Genomic DNA, 23,062 nt, shown 5'->3' on the forward strand with positions numbered 1-23,062 from the left:
CTGGTGTGGAGGCAAAGAGGGTGATTACCGCGTTGTGTGTGTTCCTTGCAGATTTACTTTTAGGAGCATATCACCTGTTGCCCCGAAGGCTTAGCCCGTTCTCAGTCAACTGCCAGAGGGCGTGAATTTAAGATACATTAGTAAAATTAGCAAATTAATAAAGGAGCAAGTGGGGAGGTCAGGAGAGTGCTGTCCAGAGGCTCCGTTCGGGTCTGGAAATGCCATCGCTGAGGTTGAGGCAGAATCCATCCCAACGTGTGGCCTTCAAGAGGGAACCGGACAGATCCCCGAAATATTTAACACCTCTGGAACTCCATCCCACAGCCCCTCCGTCTCGCCCCTTCCCCCCTCCGTCTCGCCCCCTCGGTCTCGCCCCCTCGGTCTCGCCCCCTCCCCCCTCCGTCTCGCCCCCTCCCCCCTCCGTCTCGCCCCCTCCCCCCTCCGTCTCGCCCCCTCCGTCTCGCCCCCTCCGCCCCCTCGGTCTCGCCCCCTCCCCCTCAGTCTCGCCCCTCCCCCCTCCGTCTCGCCCCCTCCGTCTCGCCCCCTCCCCCCTCCGTCTCGCCCCCTCGGTCTCGCCCCCTCGGTCTCGCCCCCTCTGTCTCGCCCCCTCCCCCCTCCAGTCTCGCCCCTCCCCCCTCCGTCTCGCCCCCTCGGTCTCGCCCCCTCGTCTCGCCCCCTCTGTCTCGCCCCCTCCCCCCTCGGTCTCGCCCCCTCCGTCTCACCCCCTCCGTCTCGCCCCCTCGGTCTCGCCCCCTCCCCCCTCGGTCTCGCCCCCTCCGTCTCACCCCCTCCGTCTCGCCCCCTCCGTCTCGCCCCCTCCCCCCCTCCCCACCTTCGAGACCCACCTCAAGACCCTCCTCTTTGACCCGAGCTTTCGGTCTCCCGCGCTTCCCCGCCCCCATCCCCAGCCCCTCCCTCCCTCCCTCCCCGACCCTCGGGGGCGCGGGCGCGGGAGCCGGTACGGACACGACGGGGGGGGGGAGGAGGGCGGAACCGCCCCGGCGGCCACACGTCCGGGGCCGTAAGCGTCCAGCGGTCCCCCTGCGGTGGGAGCGAACCGAGAAATAAATTTTAAAAAAAATAATAGGAACAGGTCCATGAACCCCCCCCACACACACACACACCCCCACAAACCACACATCCCAGAAGTCAGGGCCTGAGGAGAGGAGGAGAGGAGGAGAGAGAGGCGCCGCTCCCGGTGGTTACCATAGCAACGGAGCTCGGCTTCCGGTCGGTCCGTCTCCATGGTTACGGCGGTATTTACCGGTGGGGAGGGGGTGGGGAGGGGGACGGACGGACGCGAGTTTCAATGGAGGAAATCTGACCTGGGAGTTGGGACATCAAACCTCTCACCACCGCTCTCTCCCCCCCTCACTCCCCCCCCACCCCACCCCAGACTGTGACACACACACACACACACACACACCGAGGGGAGAGAGAGAGGTACAGTGTAGAGGGTTAGAGAGAGAGAGAGGGGTACAGTGTAGAGGGTTAGAGAGAGAGAGGTATAGTGTAGAGGGTTAGAGAGAGGTACAGTGTAGAGGGTTAGAGAGAGGTACAGTGTAGAGGGTTAGAGAGTGGTACAGTGTAGAGGGTTAGAGAGTGGTACAGTGTAGAGGGTTAGAGAGTGGTACAGTGTAGAGGGTTAGAGAGTGGTACAGTGTAGAGGGTTAGAGAGAGAGGGGTACAGTGTAGAGGGTTAGAGAGAGAGGGGTACAGTGTAGAGGGTTAGAGAGAGAGGGAGGTACAGTGTAGAGGGTTAGAGAGAGAGGGAGGTACAGTGTAGAGGGTTAGAGAGAGAGAGAGGGGTACAGTGTAGAGGGTTAGAGAGAGAGAGGTACAGTGTAGAGGGTTAGAGAGAGAGAGGTACAGTGTAGAGGGTTAGAGAGAGGGGTACAGTGTAGAGGGTTAGAGAGAGAGAGGTACAGTGTAGAGGGTTAGAGAGAGAGGGGTACAGTGTAGAGGGTTAGAGAGAGAGAGGTACAGTGTAGAGGGTTAGAGAGAGGTACAGTGTAGAGGGTTAGAGAGGTACAGTGTAGAGGGTTAGAGAGAGAGAGGTACAGTGTAGAGGGTTAGAGAGAGAGAGGTACAGTGTAGAGGGTTAGAGAGAGGAGAGAGGGTACAGTGTAGAGGGTTAGAGAGAGAGAGGTACAGTGTAGAGGGTTAGAGAGAGAGAGGTACAGTGTAGAGGGTTAGAGAGAGAGAGGTACAGTGTAGAGGGTTAGAGAGAGAGAGAGGTACAGTGTAGAGGGTTAGAGAGAGAGAGAGGTAGAGGGTTAGAGAGATGCAGCACAATGTGTGAGTGTAGAGTGTCAGTTAGAGACTAACATTAAAGGTGTAACGTGTTTTCGAGAGAGCCTCAGCTGGTGTGTGTGTGTTTGTGTTAGAGGCATAACCAGAAATTTGATGTTAGACACTGGACACACACGTGTGTAACAGAGGCAGACCAGTATAGTGTATGATCACTACAAGCAGCACACATGCAGTGATTGATAGATAGATAGATAGATAGAGAGAGAGAGAGAGAGATACACACACACACACACAGTCAAACACTGTGTTACAGTGCAGACAAACTCTCAGATTGCTTGTGTAGAGAGAGGAGTACAGACTGTCCTGCCCTGGTAGTGTAACATGGCTGTCCCAGTAGCTCAGCCTCATCACATTTTTGGGCTTCATGCCTCTGTCACAAATAACATTATTTATTTGGACGAACAAACAATAATCTACCCTGCTGGGAACACCTGCATACGTTACAACATCGACCAGAAATGGCAGAAATTCATCCCAGGTAAGTGGTTCCCTCCAGTGAGGGGGGTGGGGTGGGTGGGGGGTAGAACCATTATTTAATATAAGGCTAAATGTTAATGTTTCAAGTGCTGAAAACGTCAGCCTGCACTTTTTTTGTTGGCCATTGGATTCCTTTTGGTTTCACTGACGTCTCAACAGTACACCAAATTACTGTGTACAAATAAAATTAAAAAGCTCAACTTATCACAGAGCCAGATACCGCTGTGTTCAAAGTGAGTTAAGATGATGAGAATCTGGCACAACACTAGACAGAGAATCTTTAATCTGTGATAAGTGAATAACATTAAAAAATAAGGCACGCAGTACTGGATTTACTAGGTGTTATTTAAGTCTGCAATAGATCAACACATCACATTAATATCAATGCCTGTGATGTAACCAGATATTTCCAATTCTTTGAGATCACAAGCTTATTTCATAGCTCTTAGTTTTCTGATTATCTTGCTGTAAAATATTAGAATCCTTCATTATACTGTAAATACTTGTGACCCTGGTCTGAAAACCCTCACAATAATTTCCCAGCCCCTGACTCAGTTGGTAGCACTCTCACCTCTGATTAACAAGGCTGAGGTTTCTTGTCTCACATCAGGTCTTTAGAGCTCAGTCTCGGCTGATCCTCTGGTGCAATGCTGGGGGGGAATCCATGCATTGTCTGAGATGCTATCCTTTGGATGAGACATTAAATCAATGTCCTGTATGCATGTTTATTGCCACAGGTCACGGGTTAGCCACCGCTGGATTAGACCATTTCCCCGCTCCCTCCCCGCCACCCACCCCCCATGTTAATTTAGTCCCAAATTATTTTCTTAATGCCATCTTAGATTCCGACTAGGAGACACGATTTTTTTTTTGTTTGACAGCAATTCCCTCCTCAGCCAGTGTTCGAGCACTGCTTCGCAGGATACCAATTAAGTCCCTATCCTATTTTTGTCTGCACTAATACTCCCAATCACTATGGGAACAACAATAGAGCTTTGAAACCTTCCGGCCTAACCTCTGCGTGGAGTTGAGAGTGCGTGCCGTTTACATTAGATCCTACACTGAATCATGCAAAGCATGACTACAGATTTTAGAAACAGCGACTGACTATTTCTTGCGTTGTTGAATTCAGGAACTGAAAGAAGCCATGGAATGCAAGCCCTTGCCATAAGTCCAAATCGACGATATTTGGCCATTTCCGAAAAAGGTGAAAGGGCCACAATCACAATCTATGATTTGCAGCCTGATCAAAGCAGAAAAAGAAAGGTCCTCAGCATGAACGAACTTCAGGCACAGGAGTTTGTCAGTCTGGCCTTCTCACCAGACTCCAAATATATAATTGCGGAGTCTGGAGATCCTGATTGGAATCTGGTCTACTGGATGTGGAAGAAACAAAAATTAATGTGCGTTATCAAGACTACTATCCAGAGTAACCCTGTTTATCAGGTAATCTACCATGGTGACACTGCAATACCAGCCTTTTTCATTTGCAATTCTTCAGAATATCGACTATTAATTCAGACTGAAGGCAGATTCTGAACTTCTAAAATATTCTTTTAGTTTATTTCAGAAGGAAAATATAATAATTCTGAATCATGTGTAGCCATTCATTTGTTTAAGAAAAAGTGCCAATATTGGTACAAAATTTAAGTGGTGGTAACAATTGAGTTGGAAGTGCGGAATTTATGAAACATTACGATTTCTTGTGAATTTCAGTGATTTGTTTTTAAAACAATGTGTGTGGCTACTGCATCTAACTTGTAAAAGTGCACAAAATGAAAGCAATTCCAAATTGTTCCAATGTATTAAAATATTTATAAAATGATAGGAATCCATAAATTTAAATAGGAATACAGTAACAATAACATGGCCATTTGTTCATCTTAACATCCTTCTTCCATAATTTATAGATTTGTGTCCAATACTTTCAACAATTTTCTTGATCTCTTGAAAAAGATGAATAATCACAAGTAAAGCTTCCAAGAAAATGCCCTATTAAAATATCCTCTTAGATTACAAGTTAAGTATTACAATGTACTTTTAGGGTTTTATTAATGATGTTGTCCAAATAGCAATCCTGTGGTCCTATAGAACTAGCAGCACTGGATTCTTTATTATTGTACATAAAGCTGCAAAGCATACAATCCCTATTGGACTTCATTATTACAATGAAGAACAGTACCTCCAACAATTTATAGCTATATACACAGTGTTAACACAATATGTCATGGTGATAGGTTCCCTACAGCCTCATTCTACGACCCCATGAATATGTTTGGCATTCACTAGTTTGTGATTTTTGTTTCAGGTCTCTTTTAACCCCCATGATGGCACACAGATCTGCGTGATTGGGGATAGCATTTTCAAACTATTCCGCTATGCTGAGGGAACTTTCAAGCAGATCAATTTCCAAAAATTGGAGCCACAACACTACCTCTCACATGTTTGGGTGGCTGAGGATCGCATTATTGCTGGCACTGATACTGGAAGAGTTTGCCTGTTTGAGTCAGCTGATATGCGCTGGGAGTTCAATATTGCAGAGTTTCAAAGGTATGAATACTTGTTTGATTAGGCATAAAGAACTAGATTCTACTGGATTTTCAGAATTCAAAGCAATGTGTTAAATTAATATTGCGAGGTATGAAATTTAATTTTTCACTGGTAAATTAAGTAACCAGGGTGTTCAGTATACACTAAGTAAAAATTATGTAAAAAATATTAATGTAACATTTTAGTTGTTACACTTGCACTTAGAGTTTAAGTGAGCTGGCAGAAGATCTTAAACCTCAGGAATTAAATGAGTCCATAAATTTAACAGATCTGTTTTCGTATCCAAATTAAATAATTCGTGCAAATTGGAGTTATACATTTTTAAAAATCACTTAAACTATCCGAAGCAATAAAGCACTCCTAAAAGTTGACTTCACTCTGAATGAATGGTTCATCGTTTTTCTCTCGTGTCGCAGAAATATTGCGGTTAGGGAAGAAAAAAAACTTTACTCTTAAATAATATTGTTGGCTTGTGTACCTGACAGGCAGCATAACTTCATGATGCATCTCGCTCAAGTTAGCAATCCCAGAGTCACTGCTATAGCTGCGTATTCCAAAGGTTTCCTGTGTGCTGCTGGGCCTGCAACTGTGTATCAGTTTGAAAAAGGAGATGAGAAGGATACCTATAAGAAAACCAGAGAAATTAGGGTGAGTTTCAGTGACTGGATGAGGCAGAACTGCTTAAAATACACAGGTCAGGTGTGTTCAAGGCATTAACCTGCCATCGATGGATTCGACCTTGAAGGCAGCAAGCTGTTTATTTCAGTGGGGCCCATTGACAAGTGGAAGATATTGCCTTACGCTGAATTTTAGAAGTTAAATATGCAATTTGATGATTAGAGATTGAAGATACCTATTTCGGCCAACCATGATGGGGTGTGCATATCTGTAACGGTAGAAATGTTGGCGTTAACATGGCTACTCGACTAATGGATGGGAAAAATAATCACTCACAATACTGAAGTGCTCTGTGGCCTCCTAATCCCCTACCAACCTGCCCGCTCCCTCCCCTCAGCGGGCTCCGGCCTGCTTCACGTCCTCTGCCCCGTCCACACCACCATTGGCGGGCGGGCCTTCTGCCACTTTGCCCCCACCCTGCCCTCCACCCTCCCCAATCTCGACCCCCAGCTCGGGTCCAAAACATTGATTGTCCAGCGCCTTGGGACGTCCTCCTAACGTGAGGGGCGTTATACAAATATAATTTTGTTGTTGTTGAAGATAAAGAAAGAAGTGGTCAAATATCCAGTCCAATGATTAAAGCAGACCCCTCAACACCATTCTCGGTGGTGAAGACTGAGAAATAATAAATAAACAATAATCCTTGCATTTGATATAGCGCCTTATCACATCTTCGAGACGTCTCAAAGAGCTTCACAGAATACACTGTAAAAGTGAATTGACTGTGTATTTTGTGGGCAAAATGCGGCAGCCAATTACACACAGCAGTGTCCCACAAACAATCGTGGATTGAAGTGACCAATTTTTTATTTTTTTTTGAAGGAATTATTACCCCCGGAAAAGCAACCCACCAATTGACTAACAACTGGGTTCCTACATACTGCTAGATAAACAGAAGCGCGTGAAGTAAGGAAACATGCCTGAGGTTTTGCCCTGCTGGGAATCGAACCCCAGTCTCTTGCTTACCTGGCGAGCGATCCAACCACTGAGCTATAGGTCTCCACAGATGGTAGATCATGCAGATTGCTGATTTCTCTCCTTCTCCAACTTATTTTATGTTCATATAACAGCTGTCATGGTTCACCAGAAGAAAACCTTAGTGGTTCACTCCTTAGTGGTTGATCATTGGCCTCGAGAAAAGAACTAAAAAATGTGTCTTTTTAAAATCATCTCTGCACTTAATCACAGTCTTCTTAATACCCTTCCAGCAAAGGTGTGCAACCTTAGTTTCTTTCCAATGTATTTCAAATCATCACTGTGGAATAATTTCCCATGTACTGAGTTTGCAATCTCACCCTGGCTTCATCTACTTTCCAATATGAAAGGAGGTTTCCTTCCACACCATCACCACACTTTTGTCTGAAGCCTTGATTAATCTTTCCCATCAGATCCCACAGGATATATTCAGCACAGATCCAACCCTATCAGAACAGCAAGAGATTGTAACTTTGTCTATTAGTCCATCGGAAGAGACGCTAATTGCTACCACCAATAAGAATCAATTGTACAGCATTATTCTGTCTTCTACTGAAATGACCAAGGTAAGCAATGATCAAAGAGAGAGGAATCTAAGAATAGTTCCAAAATCAAAGCAAATTCAAAACAAAATTGATGGAACATCACAGCACAAGAGCTGTATTATTCTAAGATGCATAGAATTTAAAATGTGTGTCTCTTTTATGCAATTGAATATTGATAACTTTTGCATTTATTAGTTTGTTTTAAAAACGGAACCAACTCTAATGTTGCTGCGTTTTCATATGTTTTATGAACTAATCCTGGCAAACATTATACTGGTGTTTGTCCATGCATTCTACTTGTATTTTTTAATATAATTTTTGTGAAATTATCAACAGAATGAACCAACGCACTTTGAGATTCTCTGTCAATCCTTCCACTCCAGTGCAATCACAGGCTTGGGAATCTGCATCAGAAAACCTATCATTGGGACCTGCTCTGTGGACCGATCTGTTCGTATCTGGAACTATGAGACTAAGTACAGTTATTGCACTATATATTTTTTTAACAAACTTCCATATTAAATTGAAGCTATTTCGGTGAAAAATGCTCATTTGTTTGTAATTATGCATTCTGGTAAAACTTAAATTCATTTGAGTTTGTCATAAACTTACATTTCTTGTCCATTGTTTTCTTGTCCATCTTATTTTCTTCCAGTTCTTTAGATCTTTATAAGGAGTTTCAGGAGGAAGCGTACAGTATTGCTGTGCATCCATCTGGTCTGTACATTCTCGTTGGATTCTCCGACAAGTTGCGACTCATGAATCTTCTGATTGATGATATTCGAAGCTTCAAAGAGTTCACAGTTCGAAGCTGTAGAGAGGTGAGCGTTCCATATTCTGTCCCTATTTCCTAGCTTAGTTTAGCCATACCAATACTTTGAAACTACTCTGTCACTTGTATGGGCCTGGATTGCTATGACTCTGAATGCTCTGTATTTGCATTATCAGATATTCAAACGCCAAAAATTGTGCTTGTAATAACATGACTTCTAAAGCCACAATAGCTATATAAATGCTAATATAAAAGTTGTTGTTGTTCTAAAGATAAAGTTTTGTTCCTCCAGTGTTCCTTTAGCAACGGTGGTCACCTATTTGCGACAGTAAATGGAAATGTCATTCACATTTTTGCCACAACGACGTTTGAAAATATTGTTAATCTTAAGGGTCACAATGGAAAGGTGAGATTTGGAGAATATTTGAATCAGTTATTTTGTTCATCTGTTATTTTCCTTTTGCTCTCAGCCCATCAGCTGCTACATTACATGGATATTGGTAATTTCATATTTATGAACAAGCATAAATTAATAGAAACACAGAATTGTTCAGCCCAGGAGACCATTTGTCATTACTGCCTCTAAGGCTAAATCACTCTATTTTTATTTAATCCAATTTTCCATCTTTTTTCCCCATATTCTTTAATTTTGTTATTGTCTATGAGTTTATCCAGTTCCCTTTTTTGAATGATTATATTGATCCAGTCCCTAGTTACTTCTTGTAATGAATTCCAAATACTACCAATCCTTTTATAACATTTTTATGAATACATCAACAAAAATAGATAAATTCACACGTTCTTATAAAATGGATAATGGTATGTGGGGATTATACATTGATATTTCAGCCACAAAGTATACAGTCAATTCACATTACAATGTATTCTGTGAAGCACTCTGAGATATCTGGAAAACCGTGATAAGGCACGATATCAAATGCAAAGATTATTATTATATTCCGCTGTTCTTCCCATGTAAAGGTTCGCTGCATTGTTTGGAGCATTGATGACAGCAAAATTATTTCCTGTGGCATGGATGGTGCAGTCTATGAGTGGAATACACTGACTGGAAAACGAGAATCTGAGTGTGTGCTGAAATCCTGTAGTTACAATGGAGTGTGCGTCTCAACAGATGGGAAAATTATATTTGCAGTGGGTTCCGATCGAACTCTGAAAGAAATTTCCGACTCCCAGGTTTGTAGGATGCTGTGAAGAGCAATCCCTCATAGCCTTTGGATTATTAGTACTTAACATTATCAAATCGGGAAGCAATATATATATACACAGACATGTTTTACCATGCCTTCCACCTGTTGTTAAATCCTCCAATTCCACCACCAACTGTGCTCTGATTAGAACATCAAGCTGTTTTTTTAAATCCTTCTCAATCCAGTGATTGACGACAACAACAACAAAATTACATTTATAGCGCGCCTTTCAAGTCGGGAGGACATCCCAAAGCGCTGACTACCCTTTGGATAAAGAAATACTTTGTGTGTCTGTCCTGAAAATGCCCTTTGCAATCTTAAACCTATGTTCTTGTGTTCTGTTGTCTCAGTATATCCAAAAGGTCTTGTTGCCAGTGCTTTTAGTCATCTCAGCCAACGATTCAAGCACTTTGTGACATCCCGCTCACCTGAAAGTACACTATATAAGTATAAATTGTATTGTATTGCTTCCTAACCTTCAGCCAATTTTGAATCCATCTCTTTCCGTTAGTAGTTTCTGTTATCTTTATAAATTGTAGCATATCTGCAAATGCAGAACTTAAACAAAATGAAAAAAAAATGCTAAAGAATGTTCTGATCCACAGAACAAAATATGATTTGCCCTTTTTCCTGATTAGCATGAACAAATCTGCCTGGAGAGTATTCTCTCTGATGAGTCACTTTGTTTGTGTTAAAGAAAATTTACATTTACTGGTGCCACACTTTCCCTCCAATTCTATGTTTTTCATATTCATTTGATAAACCTAACAATAAGCACTATTTATACAAACTCTGTTATATAATATTATGTATGATTGTATTCATATCACTTGCCACGCTTAAATTACCCTCTGTAACATAATAATGTGTAATTATGTGTATCATAGAATCATGGAAATTTATGGCACCACTGCGATGCTATCAAAAACAGGTTTCATCATCATTAATCCTCAGCCTTTGCAGATTAAGAGCTCGTCTGTGCTAGAAACTTCTTAAATCATTTTGATTTTTTTTCCCGCCACCTAGATTCTTCGAGAAGTTCCATCAAATGATGTTGTATATAGCTGCGTTATAATGTCTCGTTCTGGACGAATGCTGTTTACAGGCACTTCTGGTGGAACGATCAGATGCATGAAAATCCCACTATCTATCCAGAGGGATTGGAATGAGTATCAGGCACATGCTGGACCCATAGTTAAGGTATGCTAACTGCTAGAGTGCTCTTTGACATTCAATTTGAGTTAGTTACAGTTGCTCATTTTTGTAGCCTTCTTCATATATCACTCCTTGCTTTCCGTAACTAATGGATGATATATTGATGGGAATGGAAACAGCAGTTGATTGTATCCCCTTATGTTCCAGCTCACTGTCCACAAATTGGGTAGTAATAGAGCAAGTGTTCCCAGCTTACTCCAAGGTCAACTTTCATTCTGCTCCGAAGTTTTTGCTCACATTTTTCTCGAACTCATTTTTAATAGGAAAACCTGTGTAAGTTTCCTAACAGTGTTCTTCGGTGAAGAAGGAAATGCCACGTTGGTATTTCAAAGAGTGCTATTTTAAGGATGGGGTCAAGACGCATTGATTTGGGTAGAGTTGTTGGTAGCTTTACTCTGCATCAGACCGCTCTGTAAATTCATAATACTATCATGGTATTAAAAACTGGAAAGTATTCCATTGATGTTACCTTATTGAAACCAATGAGGATGATAAACTGCCACGGATCATCATTCAAGAAAATCATTTATCTCGAACCCAAACCTTTAATTAATTATCTTAATTAAAGGTTTGGATTCGAGATAAATGACTTTTTAATTAATTATCTTAATTAAAGGACAAGACAAGAAGAGGAAGAATTCATCCATTCCCTAGTCTTGCTTAAACATTTTAATGTTGCAATTCTGACCCTATTTCTGTGAGCAGAGTTCCGTACCTTTAAACATTTTTAGGTTTTGCCTTTCGATTGCCAGTTCTTACTGAGTTTTCTCTCTCCAGATGGCCATTACCTATGATGACCAATACTTGCTGACTGTTTCAGAAGACGCGTGCCTTATTATCTGGAAGATTGTTGAGGGCCGGGGACTGAAACGAGAAAAGGAAATTGGATATGCAGAGGAAATTTTGATCACAAAATCTGATTTGGAAGAAAAAGTAAAGTTCCGTGGATCTTAGAATCAGAGAAATGCACACACTTAGCTAGAGGCTGTTCAGGGCTGAGACTTTAGATCAGGGCTGAGAGGACTGCTCATCTTATGCACAACTACGATTCTGCTCAGAGCTTTGTCCAATGCTGTTAGGTATTTTTAATTGCTTCACACTTCCTGAGTTTATATTACAGCAATATGAAACCAGTGGTTTTTCATTATTTATCCTGAGAAAGTGCACGGTAAACTGCTATATTAGAATATTCATAATAATTGTGTTAGAATATTACATCACATTCATCCTCATTGCCTCCCATGCCTGTGTGAGAGGGAAAGAGAAGTAGACTCCCCAGGGTATGTGCCTCCAGGTTAGAGGGGAAGGAGGAGGGGGTGGAGGTCAACAGTTTTGCCATCTCACACCTCCGCTCACTCTCAGGAACATGTTGCCACTGCACCTAAAACACCCATTTTGAAGGTGGGACAAAGTATAGGCCTTTCAGTAGACCGTTAATCTTTCTAATCTCTCCTTTATCGTTCCACAGTAGTTAGAGAAGGTTAAAATAATGAAAGGAAATTGACTCTTGTCTTTTTTCACAGAACCAACTCATGTTGGAGTTGAAAACTCGTGTTGAGGAATTGAAAATGGAGAATGAATACCAACTCCGACTGAAGGATATGAACTACAATGAGAAAATCAAAGAGTTAACTGAGAAATTTATCCAGGAAATGGAGTCTCTCAAAACAAAGAACCAGGTGGGTAGCAAGAACAGCCAATTCCGATATTATCTTAAATGCAAGGGCAGTTTCCGTGAAGATATTCGTCATCTCTTCCATTTTTAACGAAAATTGTGCTACAGTATTTACCTTTGCCTATTTCTTCTTAAAAACAAGTGCTATTGCTGTGTTCACATGGTGAGTTCCAGCTCCAGGTGTTTTCTCTGCAAGAGTGTTTCGAGTTTAGCGTCTGAGGGCATATCCTCCCGTGTGTGCGAAGCTGTCTCTAGCTTTGTGGAATTAAACAAAAACAAATAAATCACTCGTTATATTGCAGGTATTGAAAACTGACAAAGAGAAGGTTGAGTTAAAACATGAGGAAGATGTATCGGACATCCTGGAGAAACAGGCCAGAGAAGTCCAGGATTTAGGTAATGACTTTGAAACACAGTGGCTTTTTTGGCACTCTCTCATGTGTGCAGTAAGTAGTGCAGACAGAGTTGAAATCAGCTCCTTCCAATTCTGAGGAATATCATTTCACTTCTATTTTCAGAATCTACAAACAATCAGAAGCTGATGTTGGAGTACGAAAAGTACCAGGAGCTGCAGGTCAAATCCAGCCGAATGCAGGAAGATTACGAGAGGCAACTGCATGAGATGGGTGAGAGTAAGAATCAAGCATTAGAAGAGCTAACTGAGTACTATGAGACCAAACTCCAGGAGAAGATAGCGCTGCTTGAACAGGTATTGACAGAAAACTACCTGGCTATATTTGCACCCAAATGTTGAACATTAAACTGAGGAGCGTAAAAGAACTCGCAAGCCACACAACTGAAATATTAAATATCTTTTCTCAAAATATTAATTTCACTTGGGCAAAAATACCCTAGTTTAAAACTGTTGTACCTTTGCTTGTACTGTGCAAAATCGTGCTGTTCTATTTAATCCTCAGCTCTCTTTTGTTACTTAGAGTACCTGACGAAGACTACTTTTCTTCATCTTTGCTACATTACCCGTCGCTGTCCACTGTCACCTCGTTTCCTTCCTACTGCCCTCAGCTTGATGTCCAGCACAGTCTCTGTGAAACACTTTGAGACACCATACGATGTGAAAAGCGCTTATGTAAATGCAACATTTTTTTTATTGCTTCGTTCTATTGAGTTCACTATGTTGCTCCAATGTCCCTTTCCTTTCATTTTCCATTAGTTGCATGATGAATCTAGGCAGCAGCTTCGAGAGTTTGATGAAACAAAAAAACAAATTGAAGAAGACGGTGACCGTGAAATTCAGGATATCAAAATCAAATACGAGCGTAATCTGAGAGAGGAGAGAGAAACAAACCTCCGTCTAAAAGGAGAAACCGGAATCATGAAGAAGAAGGTAAAAAGAAGTAAACAGGGATGAGAAACTTGGGGAGTCTATTAATACAAAGATAAACCCTCCCAGTCAGGAGATCCATAACTAATATTTGAAATTATTTTGAATTATTAATTTTTACTGAGGATTGTGCAACTGGAGAATTATGTAATGCCAAAAATCCTGATTGAGAAAAGTTGATATGAGTTACAAAGCATGTTCCTTTCACTCCTTTCATTGCAAAACCTATGATGGGCTTGACCTCACTCAATGTAAATCTTTGTCCGTATACAATAGAGTTGTCCGTATACAATATTTGCCCATACCCCAAATTTTCTTCAGAAACAATTTTATAATGTTATGTCTCTGAGGAGATCACTATTCTTTCCTTCTGCTGATCTCAGTTCCTTTTTGTTTCTGTCAGTGTCCAACTCACTTCATTTCTCTGTTCTCTTTGTTTTTCTCCTTCACAGTTCACAAGTTTGCAGAAGGAGATTGAAGACAGGCAGGGAGAGATTGAGAAACTTAGGACAGAACATCAGAAATTGCAAGGAATCATCAGATCCCTGGAGAAAGAAATTCATGGATTGAAGAAAGAAATTCATGAACGAGATGAAACCATTCAGGACAAGGTGAGGGGTGTGAGAAGATGAAGAATAAGAGAAAAGGAAATGGGCAAGGAGAGAAAGGGTAAATGCAAAAGATAGAACCAAGTAAGCTACTAAAATGTGTAATTGTGCAAAAGGCCGGAAGCAGAAAGTAAGGATTAGTTGTTATATTGTCATGTTAATGTGAAAACACCCACAGGAAACAGATATTAAGATACTGCATAATTTTAAGAATGCGGAACACGTATTGGAGGAGAAGCAGTAATTTGCTGTATTTGCGAAAATGCTGTCGCTGGGAGAAAATAAACCAGTGTGTATTGTTTAAATGTATGAACAAGACACCGGAGCAAAATGTGTAATGGACAGATCTTGTTCTGAAAAAGAAACAGAAATTAGGCATAAATATAAATAAATATGACAACCAAAACCTATTTATGAATCAGAACATGAAAAAAAATGTATTTGACAAGCTTGCACAAACATTTCCCTTCATTATGTTGTCTGCTTTGGATTTTCCTCAGTGTATAAATGGGGTAGATTTCAAGGAACAGAAATATTGCAGAAACACTTCTAAATATTCAATTAGTTTCTATGTTCCGCAGTGAAAAGTGAATTCAAATGATAGCATTGATGCAATTGTAAATTAAACCTGGAATTTTGATCATGTGCAGGAAAAACGCATCTATGATCTCAAGAAAAAAAACCAAGAACTGGAGACGTTTAAATTTGTTCTGGATTTCAAAATTAAAGAGTTGAAAAAACAGATTGAACCTCGAGAAAATGACATAAAACGAATGAAGGACCAAATACAGGAGGTGAGTTTTGTACCCTGTTGCTTGCATGGAAGAGATGGCATCATACAGAATGCAATCATGTATATCTATTATGGACGATGATATAAAAGATGGCACTACTTAGTCCATTTATTATTAAAGGTCTGAGGCCAGAAATTGTTTTCATTTGTAGCTGGTCCCGGAAATGTTTACAGTTTTGTAGAGGATTATCAAGTGCAGTTCAAAAGCAAGAAAGTACACAACATTTGAGGACAAAAGTAGGAAAAAAAACGTCTTTTACGAAAGTTTTTGTAATCAAATCAATTTTTTTTCCTTATGAACTGTCTGTCTACAGATGGAGCGTGAGTTAGAGCGATTTCATAAACAGAACACTCAGTTGGAACTTAACATCACTGATCTGAAACAAAAGCTGAAGGCAACAGAAACTGAAATGCACAGAGAGAGGGAAAAGGTCAGAACTTTAATTGATTTAGATGAATTTAATCATCACTCTTTTTCCTGCCTCCCACGCATAGAAACACACCTACTTTATCCGTTTCTCTCTCACACATACACTGATTGAAGTTCTGTTTTAGTATGCTGTCTACAACTATCCTACATTTGAGTTATTTTTGTTGCTTTAAGTTTCCATTCCATTATTCAAAGATTCAGTTCAGCCATACAAAACAATAAATAGTCTGAAGTTTGAGTCCAAAGAAATGTGGTAACTACCATAGCTTTCAAATTAAGATTGAATCCAAGAATTTTGCAAAATATTAAGAGAATCCCCAAAGCTAAGCTTTTTAGACCTTGGAACATTTTTAAACCAGAGAAAATATCCAAAGAGCTTCTAGTCTCTCTTCTCTGTGCTACTGCAATATTTGGTGACAATGTCTCCATAATCATAATTAAGTTACCCACAGAAAGAGAGAACTGAACTGTTCTATAGATGTTGACAAGCAAATAATACACATTCGCAAGGTTTGAGGACAAAAGTAAGAAAAACTTCACGTACTGCACACAATTATATAGCCACACACACACACACACAACAATGTGAAACTCATTTTTTATAAATTCCAATTTGTTTTTTTACATAATTTTAGTTTCTCTTTTTGCCTCTCTCATACTTTTCTTTACATTTCGTATTCCTTTGCTTTCAGGTGCGGAATGTAGAATCCGTCATCAAGCGTTTTAAAACTGATCTATACCATTGTGTGGCCTTCATCCAAGAGCCAAGGAAGCTGAAGGAAAGTGTACGGGAGCTATATGAGAAATATGTTCCACAGTCTGATGTGGTAAGGCCTGTTTCTATAGTTACTTTATGTAGAAGCAGATGACTCAATGTGCTTCACAAGATATATTGTATAGTGACTGAGTATTTTGTAGGCAAACACAGCAGCTAATTTGTGCACAGCAATGTTCCACAAACAGCCATGAAGGGAATGGCCAATTTTTTTTATAACGGAGGATGGTTAGCCCGGACATGGGAACAATCGCTCTTATCTTCAGAAATAGTGCCATTGGATCCTTAACGTCCAACAATTAGACGGTAACTCAGTTTAACATCTCATCCGAAGGACGGTTCCTCCTACAATACAGCACACCCCCAGCACTGTCAGCCGACATTACATTAGTTCCAAATCCTGACTTGGGGCTTGAACCCACAACCTTCTGACTCAGAGTTAAGAGTTCGGTTGATGCACATATGAGAAGACCTTGAACAAATCGTGGATTTTTCTGACAATGACACACTTAGGCGGTAGAATTGGTACAACAATGTCCTGGGATTTGAATGCAAGTCCAATCCAATAAGATGAAAGAGTCCTCTCCCCTGTGTTGGCTCTAAGAATCCGATGTATTCAGACAATCTCAGCCCAATTCCTAGTTGGTGCAAAATGTGCCACTAAATTGGCAGGAGAGGGCGCTCTTCTGAGATTCAGTAAAAACAGAGTAGAGGGAGCTTTGCTCCGCAAATGCTTGCGCTGTGCTTGGCTTTGGAATGCTTGACATTTACACCAGGTATGAATAGTTGAAATGTCAAATTCCTCAACGTTCCTATTTAACTGCAAAGCAAGGACTTCTGTCAGATCATGAACCGGCCAGAACAATACATTAAGGAGCTGCGGGCACCATTGCTTATTCAAAGGAAGTAAAGCTGAAGTAAATAATACCATCAAGGAGAGCCTGAGAAATGGGAAATATTGTTGTGACCCAGAAGGAGTTACTCTCCAGATGCTGATTTCTAAACGATATCAAATGGCCAACCTGCAGATCCAGTGAACTCAAGCAGACCAGTAATAATAATAATAATACTAATAATAATCTTTGCATTTGATATAGCACCTCATCACGTCTTCAAGACGTCTCAAAGGGCTTCATAGGATACACTGTAAAGTGAATTGACTGTATATTTTGTGAGTGAAACGCGGCAGCCAATTGCGAGCAGCATTCCAACGTAAAGGGCTTTGACGCAAAGAAAAGTTAGGCTGTCACTAGGAAACAAAAGGTGAGGGTGAAATCCACCCCACCATTTCCAGACAATGAGATCAAAAGTCAGCTCCCAAGGCTGGCGTGTTTGCTCACAGCTTCCCAAGCACTTGCCCGTAACTTCAGAGATGTAATGGAGCAGGCAACAGTCATGGCAACTACACATCCAGCCTAATGCTGAACAGAGCCTCGAGCAAAAGAGGTGAACACTGGTAACACTATGTATTCAGCAACTGTGATCCTATTGGTAACATTCACAGCACTGAGCTCCATTGCAGTGCAAACCTACATACTAGTGATGTATCTACTGTATATACTACCCTTGGAACCAGAGGTAACCCCTGTCCCAAAAAACAGCACTGTCATCTCTAGCCCACTCACCTGGATTCCCAGACTTTTCCCCTGTACTACGTGAAGAATTCTTACATATGAAAATTAATTATTTACTGAGGATTAATTAATATTCATTTCAAATGTTTGTATTTTGATTCAAAGCGCCATTTTTAGACACGTTTGTATTATATTAGTAATTTTTTTCTAGGTAAACTAACCATACTATCCTACCCAAGCATTGGGCAAGTGTAAACATTGGTACCGTAAACTTGCATATGTCTTCAGGATATTCAATTGCCAATGAAACCAGAAAATATTTTAATGCCGTGGAAGCATCAACTGTATCCCGTATCAATTATTACCATGTTGATGCTGAAAACTTTTTTTTATCACCGTTGCTAATCTTAACAGCCTCCATTTTATTTCTAATATTTACTGAGAAAATATGATTTGAATTTATGGAGCTTATAATTTAACAGTGGTTGATTTAACTGCAGAGTAAATCATTGCCTATCTTTTAACCATTTTCCCTTTCCCAGTTTGAAATTGCAGTCGTTGATGCAGACATTCAACGAGAGTTTGGTCGACAAAGGGACCACTTGGAGAGGAGCATTGCAACCCTGCAGAAAAAGCTAGTGAAGGACACAGAGATTCACCGCACAGATAACGTCCGCATCATGCAGGTACAGATAAGAAAAGTGGCACTTAACCTGCACCTAAATGTCCTACTAACAGAAATGAGATGGATGACCAATTAGTTTTTTGGGGGGAGGAATAAATCTGGATGAGGGAATAGCATTGATTACGACACTCGAGAATTGTCGTCAAGTCTTTACCTAAGTGACAAGAATAGGCAGGTGGGACCTTAACTAAACGATGGTGCTTCAGTATTGCATAGTCGTGACAATCTGGATTGTAATAATAATCACTCTCCATTGTGATTGTTTTATTCATGTTTCATCACCTCTGAATCAAAACCTTGTCCTTTTTTTTAGGAAAACGTTATTCTAATTAAGGAAATTAATGACCTGAGGCATGATCTGAAGGCTGCTCGAATCCAAGTACATGATTTAGAAGTAACTCTTGGAGTCAAGAAAAACAAGAAAAAACCATGCCCTCTACAATTCAAAGGTAACAGACGTCAATCTGACCAACAGTGTACTACAGAACGTCGAATGGATTTAAATAATGCAGTTGATTTTATCTATGACTTTACAGGTAGTAAGAACTACTCTCAGGTGCATTATTGAAAGAGAATTGTTATACTTTTTTTATTAATTATTTTTTCTGGTATTGTCCGGTTGGTCCTAATGGCCTGTTTCCATGACAATTCATTCCATGTAATTCTGCAAACCCACAACTAACTGGATTGAGGCTGTTCAAACTCATTTCAGAGGGAGGGATATACAGAGGGAATGGCTTAAAATCGGTATACTAGATAAAAGAGCTATGTAATCTCATGTAACCTTTTTGTCTCTTTCCATGGGCAGATGATTGTTCGAGGACTGGAGGCATAATGCGTCTTAATTTTGAGAAAGAGGCAGAACGTATTATTGAAATGCAGCGACTTGAAATAAAACGTCTTCGGGATCAAATTCAGCAACAGGAGGATATGCGATCCACTTCTGTTGGAAAGATAACCTCACTCGTTGTGTAAAAGTTGCTTGGAATATATGTAAGAAGACAGCACATCATGAGTTTACCCTGTCACCTTTACTTAACAAAGCAAACAATTGTCATAATTTCTGACAGATACTTTGTCGTCACTCAGTTTGTCCTTCCTTTCTCTTCTGAACAACGTCACACTGTTAGAAACCAAAGCAGTGACTAGTGTTTTAAGGGTAAACTATTAAACTTTGTTCTCATGTTTCCTGAAACCTTTTGTGTATTAAGTCCCAGTGTACATTACCTGGCAGCAAATCATATTGTTATCATAAGTAAATTAGTCTTGATTAAAGGAATTTGATAATTATAATTCATTGGAAGAATCTAGCTGTGGCTTATTTACGTGGAGGAAGTAAAATTAAAAGAAGGTACTGACTCAGCCAGGAAGAAGGAAGAATCTACTTTCAGCGCCTTGGGACGTCCTCCCGATGTGAAGGCACTATATAAATGTAATCTTCTTGTTGTTATTGGCAGAAGGGCATTCCCTCCTGTGGTCAACTAAAATCATTGCCTTTAATACAGTGCACTTTGCTGCAAGAGGACATTTCATAATGTTTAACAGGATTTTACTGTTGTGACTGCATATTTTGTAGATGACACGGCAGCCAATTTGCCCACATTAATGTCTGGCAAACAGCCATGAAACTCCATTCTCTTTTAGAATAGTGCCATGCGATCCTTAACGTCCACCTGAACAGGCAGACAGACCTCGGTTTAATTTTCTCTTCATCTCAATATGTGTGGAATGTCGTAACTAATTATAAAATATTTCCTTTATTTCTAAGTACCAACCGAAGTACCTCAAGCTGAACTTTTAGTGTTTGTATAAAACTGGACAATCTAGTTAATTCATACACTCCAGGCATTGACTCAGAAGATATTGGAATTAGATTCAGCATATACAAAAGCAGGAATTTATCTGAACCCCATTCTTAACAAACCTGTAAACCTGTCTGGCAGCACAGCCCAGGTGGGTGGAGTTCAAACCTAACTAGGAAATATAACCAAAAGTAATGCACAAACAAACAGGATCCACAAAAGAACCCTGCAGTACAAGAAAGAAACAGGAGCTGCTGAAAGTCTAAATCGTCTAAGACACAACCTGAGAGAGACACTGCACTAAATAAAGCAGAAAGCAAACTCGCAGAGGAGCTGAGCTGGAGTTCGAACCTGATCTTAACAGAGTTACCTGTATCGAAGCAAAACCTAAAGGGAACTCCAGAAAGCTTGCACATCATCTGTACCCCAACTGGTGACAAGGCTTTCTTTCGCATCTCATCTGGACAATGACTGGGACCCACCTGGAGCAGTTAGTCACCCAAGTAAGGAATCCATAACATTAACTGTACCTGTGAGAGGATAAAACAGTTGACTTCTCAGAAAAATGGATATACAAATGCTCAGGTGGAAGGAGCTGGAACAGATCTGCATTTTTACCATATCTGAGGATTGAAACGGGTGGAAAAATTCAGAGAAACAGCGTCTGTTTGTAACACCATCTGTTTTACACCTGAAGGAGTGGAGCAGATAAAAGGACTCAATCAGAGAAATGAATCGTGGGCTGTCTGTGAGTTCTACTGATTAACTAAAATCATCAGCAACCGTAATTAACTGATTAACCGTAACAGAACAAAGACTCTTAGTAACTTTAGTGAAGAAAGCAGAGTATGTACTACTGGATCTGTGCACACTCACACACCCATCAAGCACGTATTATGTGACAGAAAATAATCTGTGCTGAATTCTCTTCCCCTACAGGTTTGTGCACATAACACACCTCTTTATAGGTCAAATCTAAATGCCATAGTTTAACACTATTCCAGGAAATTGAGCTCATGTAAAATTCTTCAACTAAACGAATGTTGTGAATAAATATTAGTCTTTTATTTAATACCTGGGTGTTGGAACTGACTGCACAAAGTACAAAGAACAGCTTAAATAACCATTCGAGTTTGATTTTATCCACATTGTTGAACTTCTTTCCACAACACCCACACGTATATTCTGCCTGGCTCTGTCAACAAGACTTTGGAGTTTTACTCATCTGGAATCTAAAAGATGAAAACTGAAAAATTGAATTATTAAAGAAAGAAAGGAAGGCAGAGGTCAAACAACTTCTGAATTCGTAGGATTGGGAACTGTTACAGTCGTGTTTATTGAGTTCCCGAATTCATCCATTTGAACAACTGTTAATTCAGAAATTCACCTTTAGGATTTTGAAGACTCGTTGTTGGTCTTGTGAATCTTTGGACCAATGTCTGAGCTTTCTGAGATCTCCTCTGGCCGTTCACCAGCAAATCGTGCCCGGATCCAACAGAGTATCCTGGAGAATAATGTGGATTTATGGTGGTTCAAAGATCCCAAAAGATCTCTTCTGTGTTATTCTGTGGCTGTGGTCCTGATCCTAGGATTTGAAATTGGGGGAATTGTTTTAATATCTACAGCTACCAGTAAATCGAGTGAATGGAGGTTTGGAGTTGGCATTTTACTGACGATTTTAGCTTTACTGATCCTTGTAAAGCAGCTGGTGAGTTCTGCTATCCAGGATATGAGCTGCTTGAGAAGCCGGGCCCAAGTTAACATTTTAAGGAGTGGAGGTTTAATTGACTTGCTGATGATCTTAGTTGCTGCCTGTGCAGTACTAATCTGTGGCATCGTACTGATTATTATTGCAAAATCTGATCCTGATCTCTCAGATATCCCCTGGAACGATATCTTAAATGCGGGAGTGATCCTCACAGTTGCTGCCTCTGTGATTCTCCTCTCACTCGTTCTTTATGTTGTAATCATCCATTTCTATCCTCAAATGGGTATCAGGTCCTCAGCAAGAGGGCTCCCGGAGATTTATATAATTTCAGCAGGCATTTCAGAGAGGAGACCAAGGGAAGCCTCCAGCACATCCAATCTGATATAACACAATGAGATTTCCCTCCATCAGAAGCTTAGAGACTGAGCTCAGTCAATTTGCTGCATTGCTTTCTCTGACAGTGTTGCTACCGGTAACACGAGTACAATGATAAAATTAGTTTAAAGTGTATCTATTAATCTTTATTAACAGTGCAGTTTAAAGTAAATTAATATCAATCATAGTGATCCTAGTCCAGTCGCTAAAATATGTATGTTCAAGTAGAAAATATAACTGCATCTGTACAAGCATAAAATATGTACATGTAGACTTTAGTATCAATTAATGCGAATTCTAATCTACTGAAGTTTGGCGAAGTGATCACAGATTCCTTTTACCTCAGTGGTCATCAGAAGTGACAATCCGCCAATGTTTATTAAAACAAATCTTGTTTGGGAGATTTTATTTGCTCTTACTTAGATTTTAGTAAGAGCAAATAAACTAAACACTATGCACTTTTTAAATGGGTTTTGTTTGAGTAGCAAGATATCGGTTTTCCGTCTCATTTTTGTTATATTTTTGTGAGCAAATTGCGAGGTGGGGGAATGTGAGAATGCTG

At 40.5% G+C, this 23,062-nt stretch overlaps 1 protein-coding gene across 1 annotated transcript; it reads left to right on the plus strand.

Annotated features, from left to right (window-relative positions):
* Positions 1 to 2,245: 2,245 nt before the first annotated feature.
* Positions 2,246 to 19,912, plus strand: cfap57 (cilia and flagella associated protein 57). Its single transcript, XM_007887091.2, has 22 exons — positions 2,246 to 2,791; positions 3,923 to 4,236; positions 5,099 to 5,340; positions 5,826 to 5,988; positions 7,407 to 7,559; positions 7,875 to 8,014; positions 8,194 to 8,359; positions 8,603 to 8,716; positions 9,292 to 9,504; positions 10,545 to 10,718; positions 11,511 to 11,666; positions 12,257 to 12,412; positions 12,711 to 12,804; positions 12,927 to 13,117; positions 13,580 to 13,753; positions 14,203 to 14,361; positions 15,009 to 15,152; positions 15,466 to 15,582; positions 16,274 to 16,408; positions 18,473 to 18,616; positions 18,929 to 19,064; positions 19,424 to 19,912. Exons 1-22 carry the CDS (start codon positions 2,635 to 2,637, stop codon positions 19,588 to 19,590), a joined length of 3,609 nt encoding a protein of 1,202 aa, XP_007885282.1. The 5' UTR covers positions 2,246 to 2,634; the 3' UTR covers positions 19,591 to 19,912.
* Positions 19,913 to 23,062: the final 3,150 nt, after the last annotated feature.

The sequence above is a fragment of the Callorhinchus milii genome, unplaced genomic scaffold (assembly GCF_018977255.1).
Source record: "Callorhinchus milii isolate IMCB2004 unplaced genomic scaffold, IMCB_Cmil_1.0 Scaffold5, whole genome shotgun sequence".
NCBI classification, from domain to species: Eukaryota; Metazoa; Chordata; class Chondrichthyes; order Chimaeriformes; family Callorhinchidae; genus Callorhinchus; species Callorhinchus milii.

Coding starts and splice junctions, on each gene's coding strand:
- cfap57 (XM_007887091.2), top strand. CDS start 2,635: ATGGCTGTCCCAGTAGCTCAGCCTCATCACATTTTTGGGCTTCATGCC. Junction 5,989..7,406: donor AGAAAACCAGAGAAATTAGG/GTGAGTTTCAGT, acceptor CTTTCCCATCAG/ATCCCACAGGATATATTCAG. Junction 18,617..18,928: donor ATAACGTCCGCATCATGCAG/GTACAGATAAGA, acceptor CCTTTTTTTTAG/GAAAACGTTATTCTAATTAA.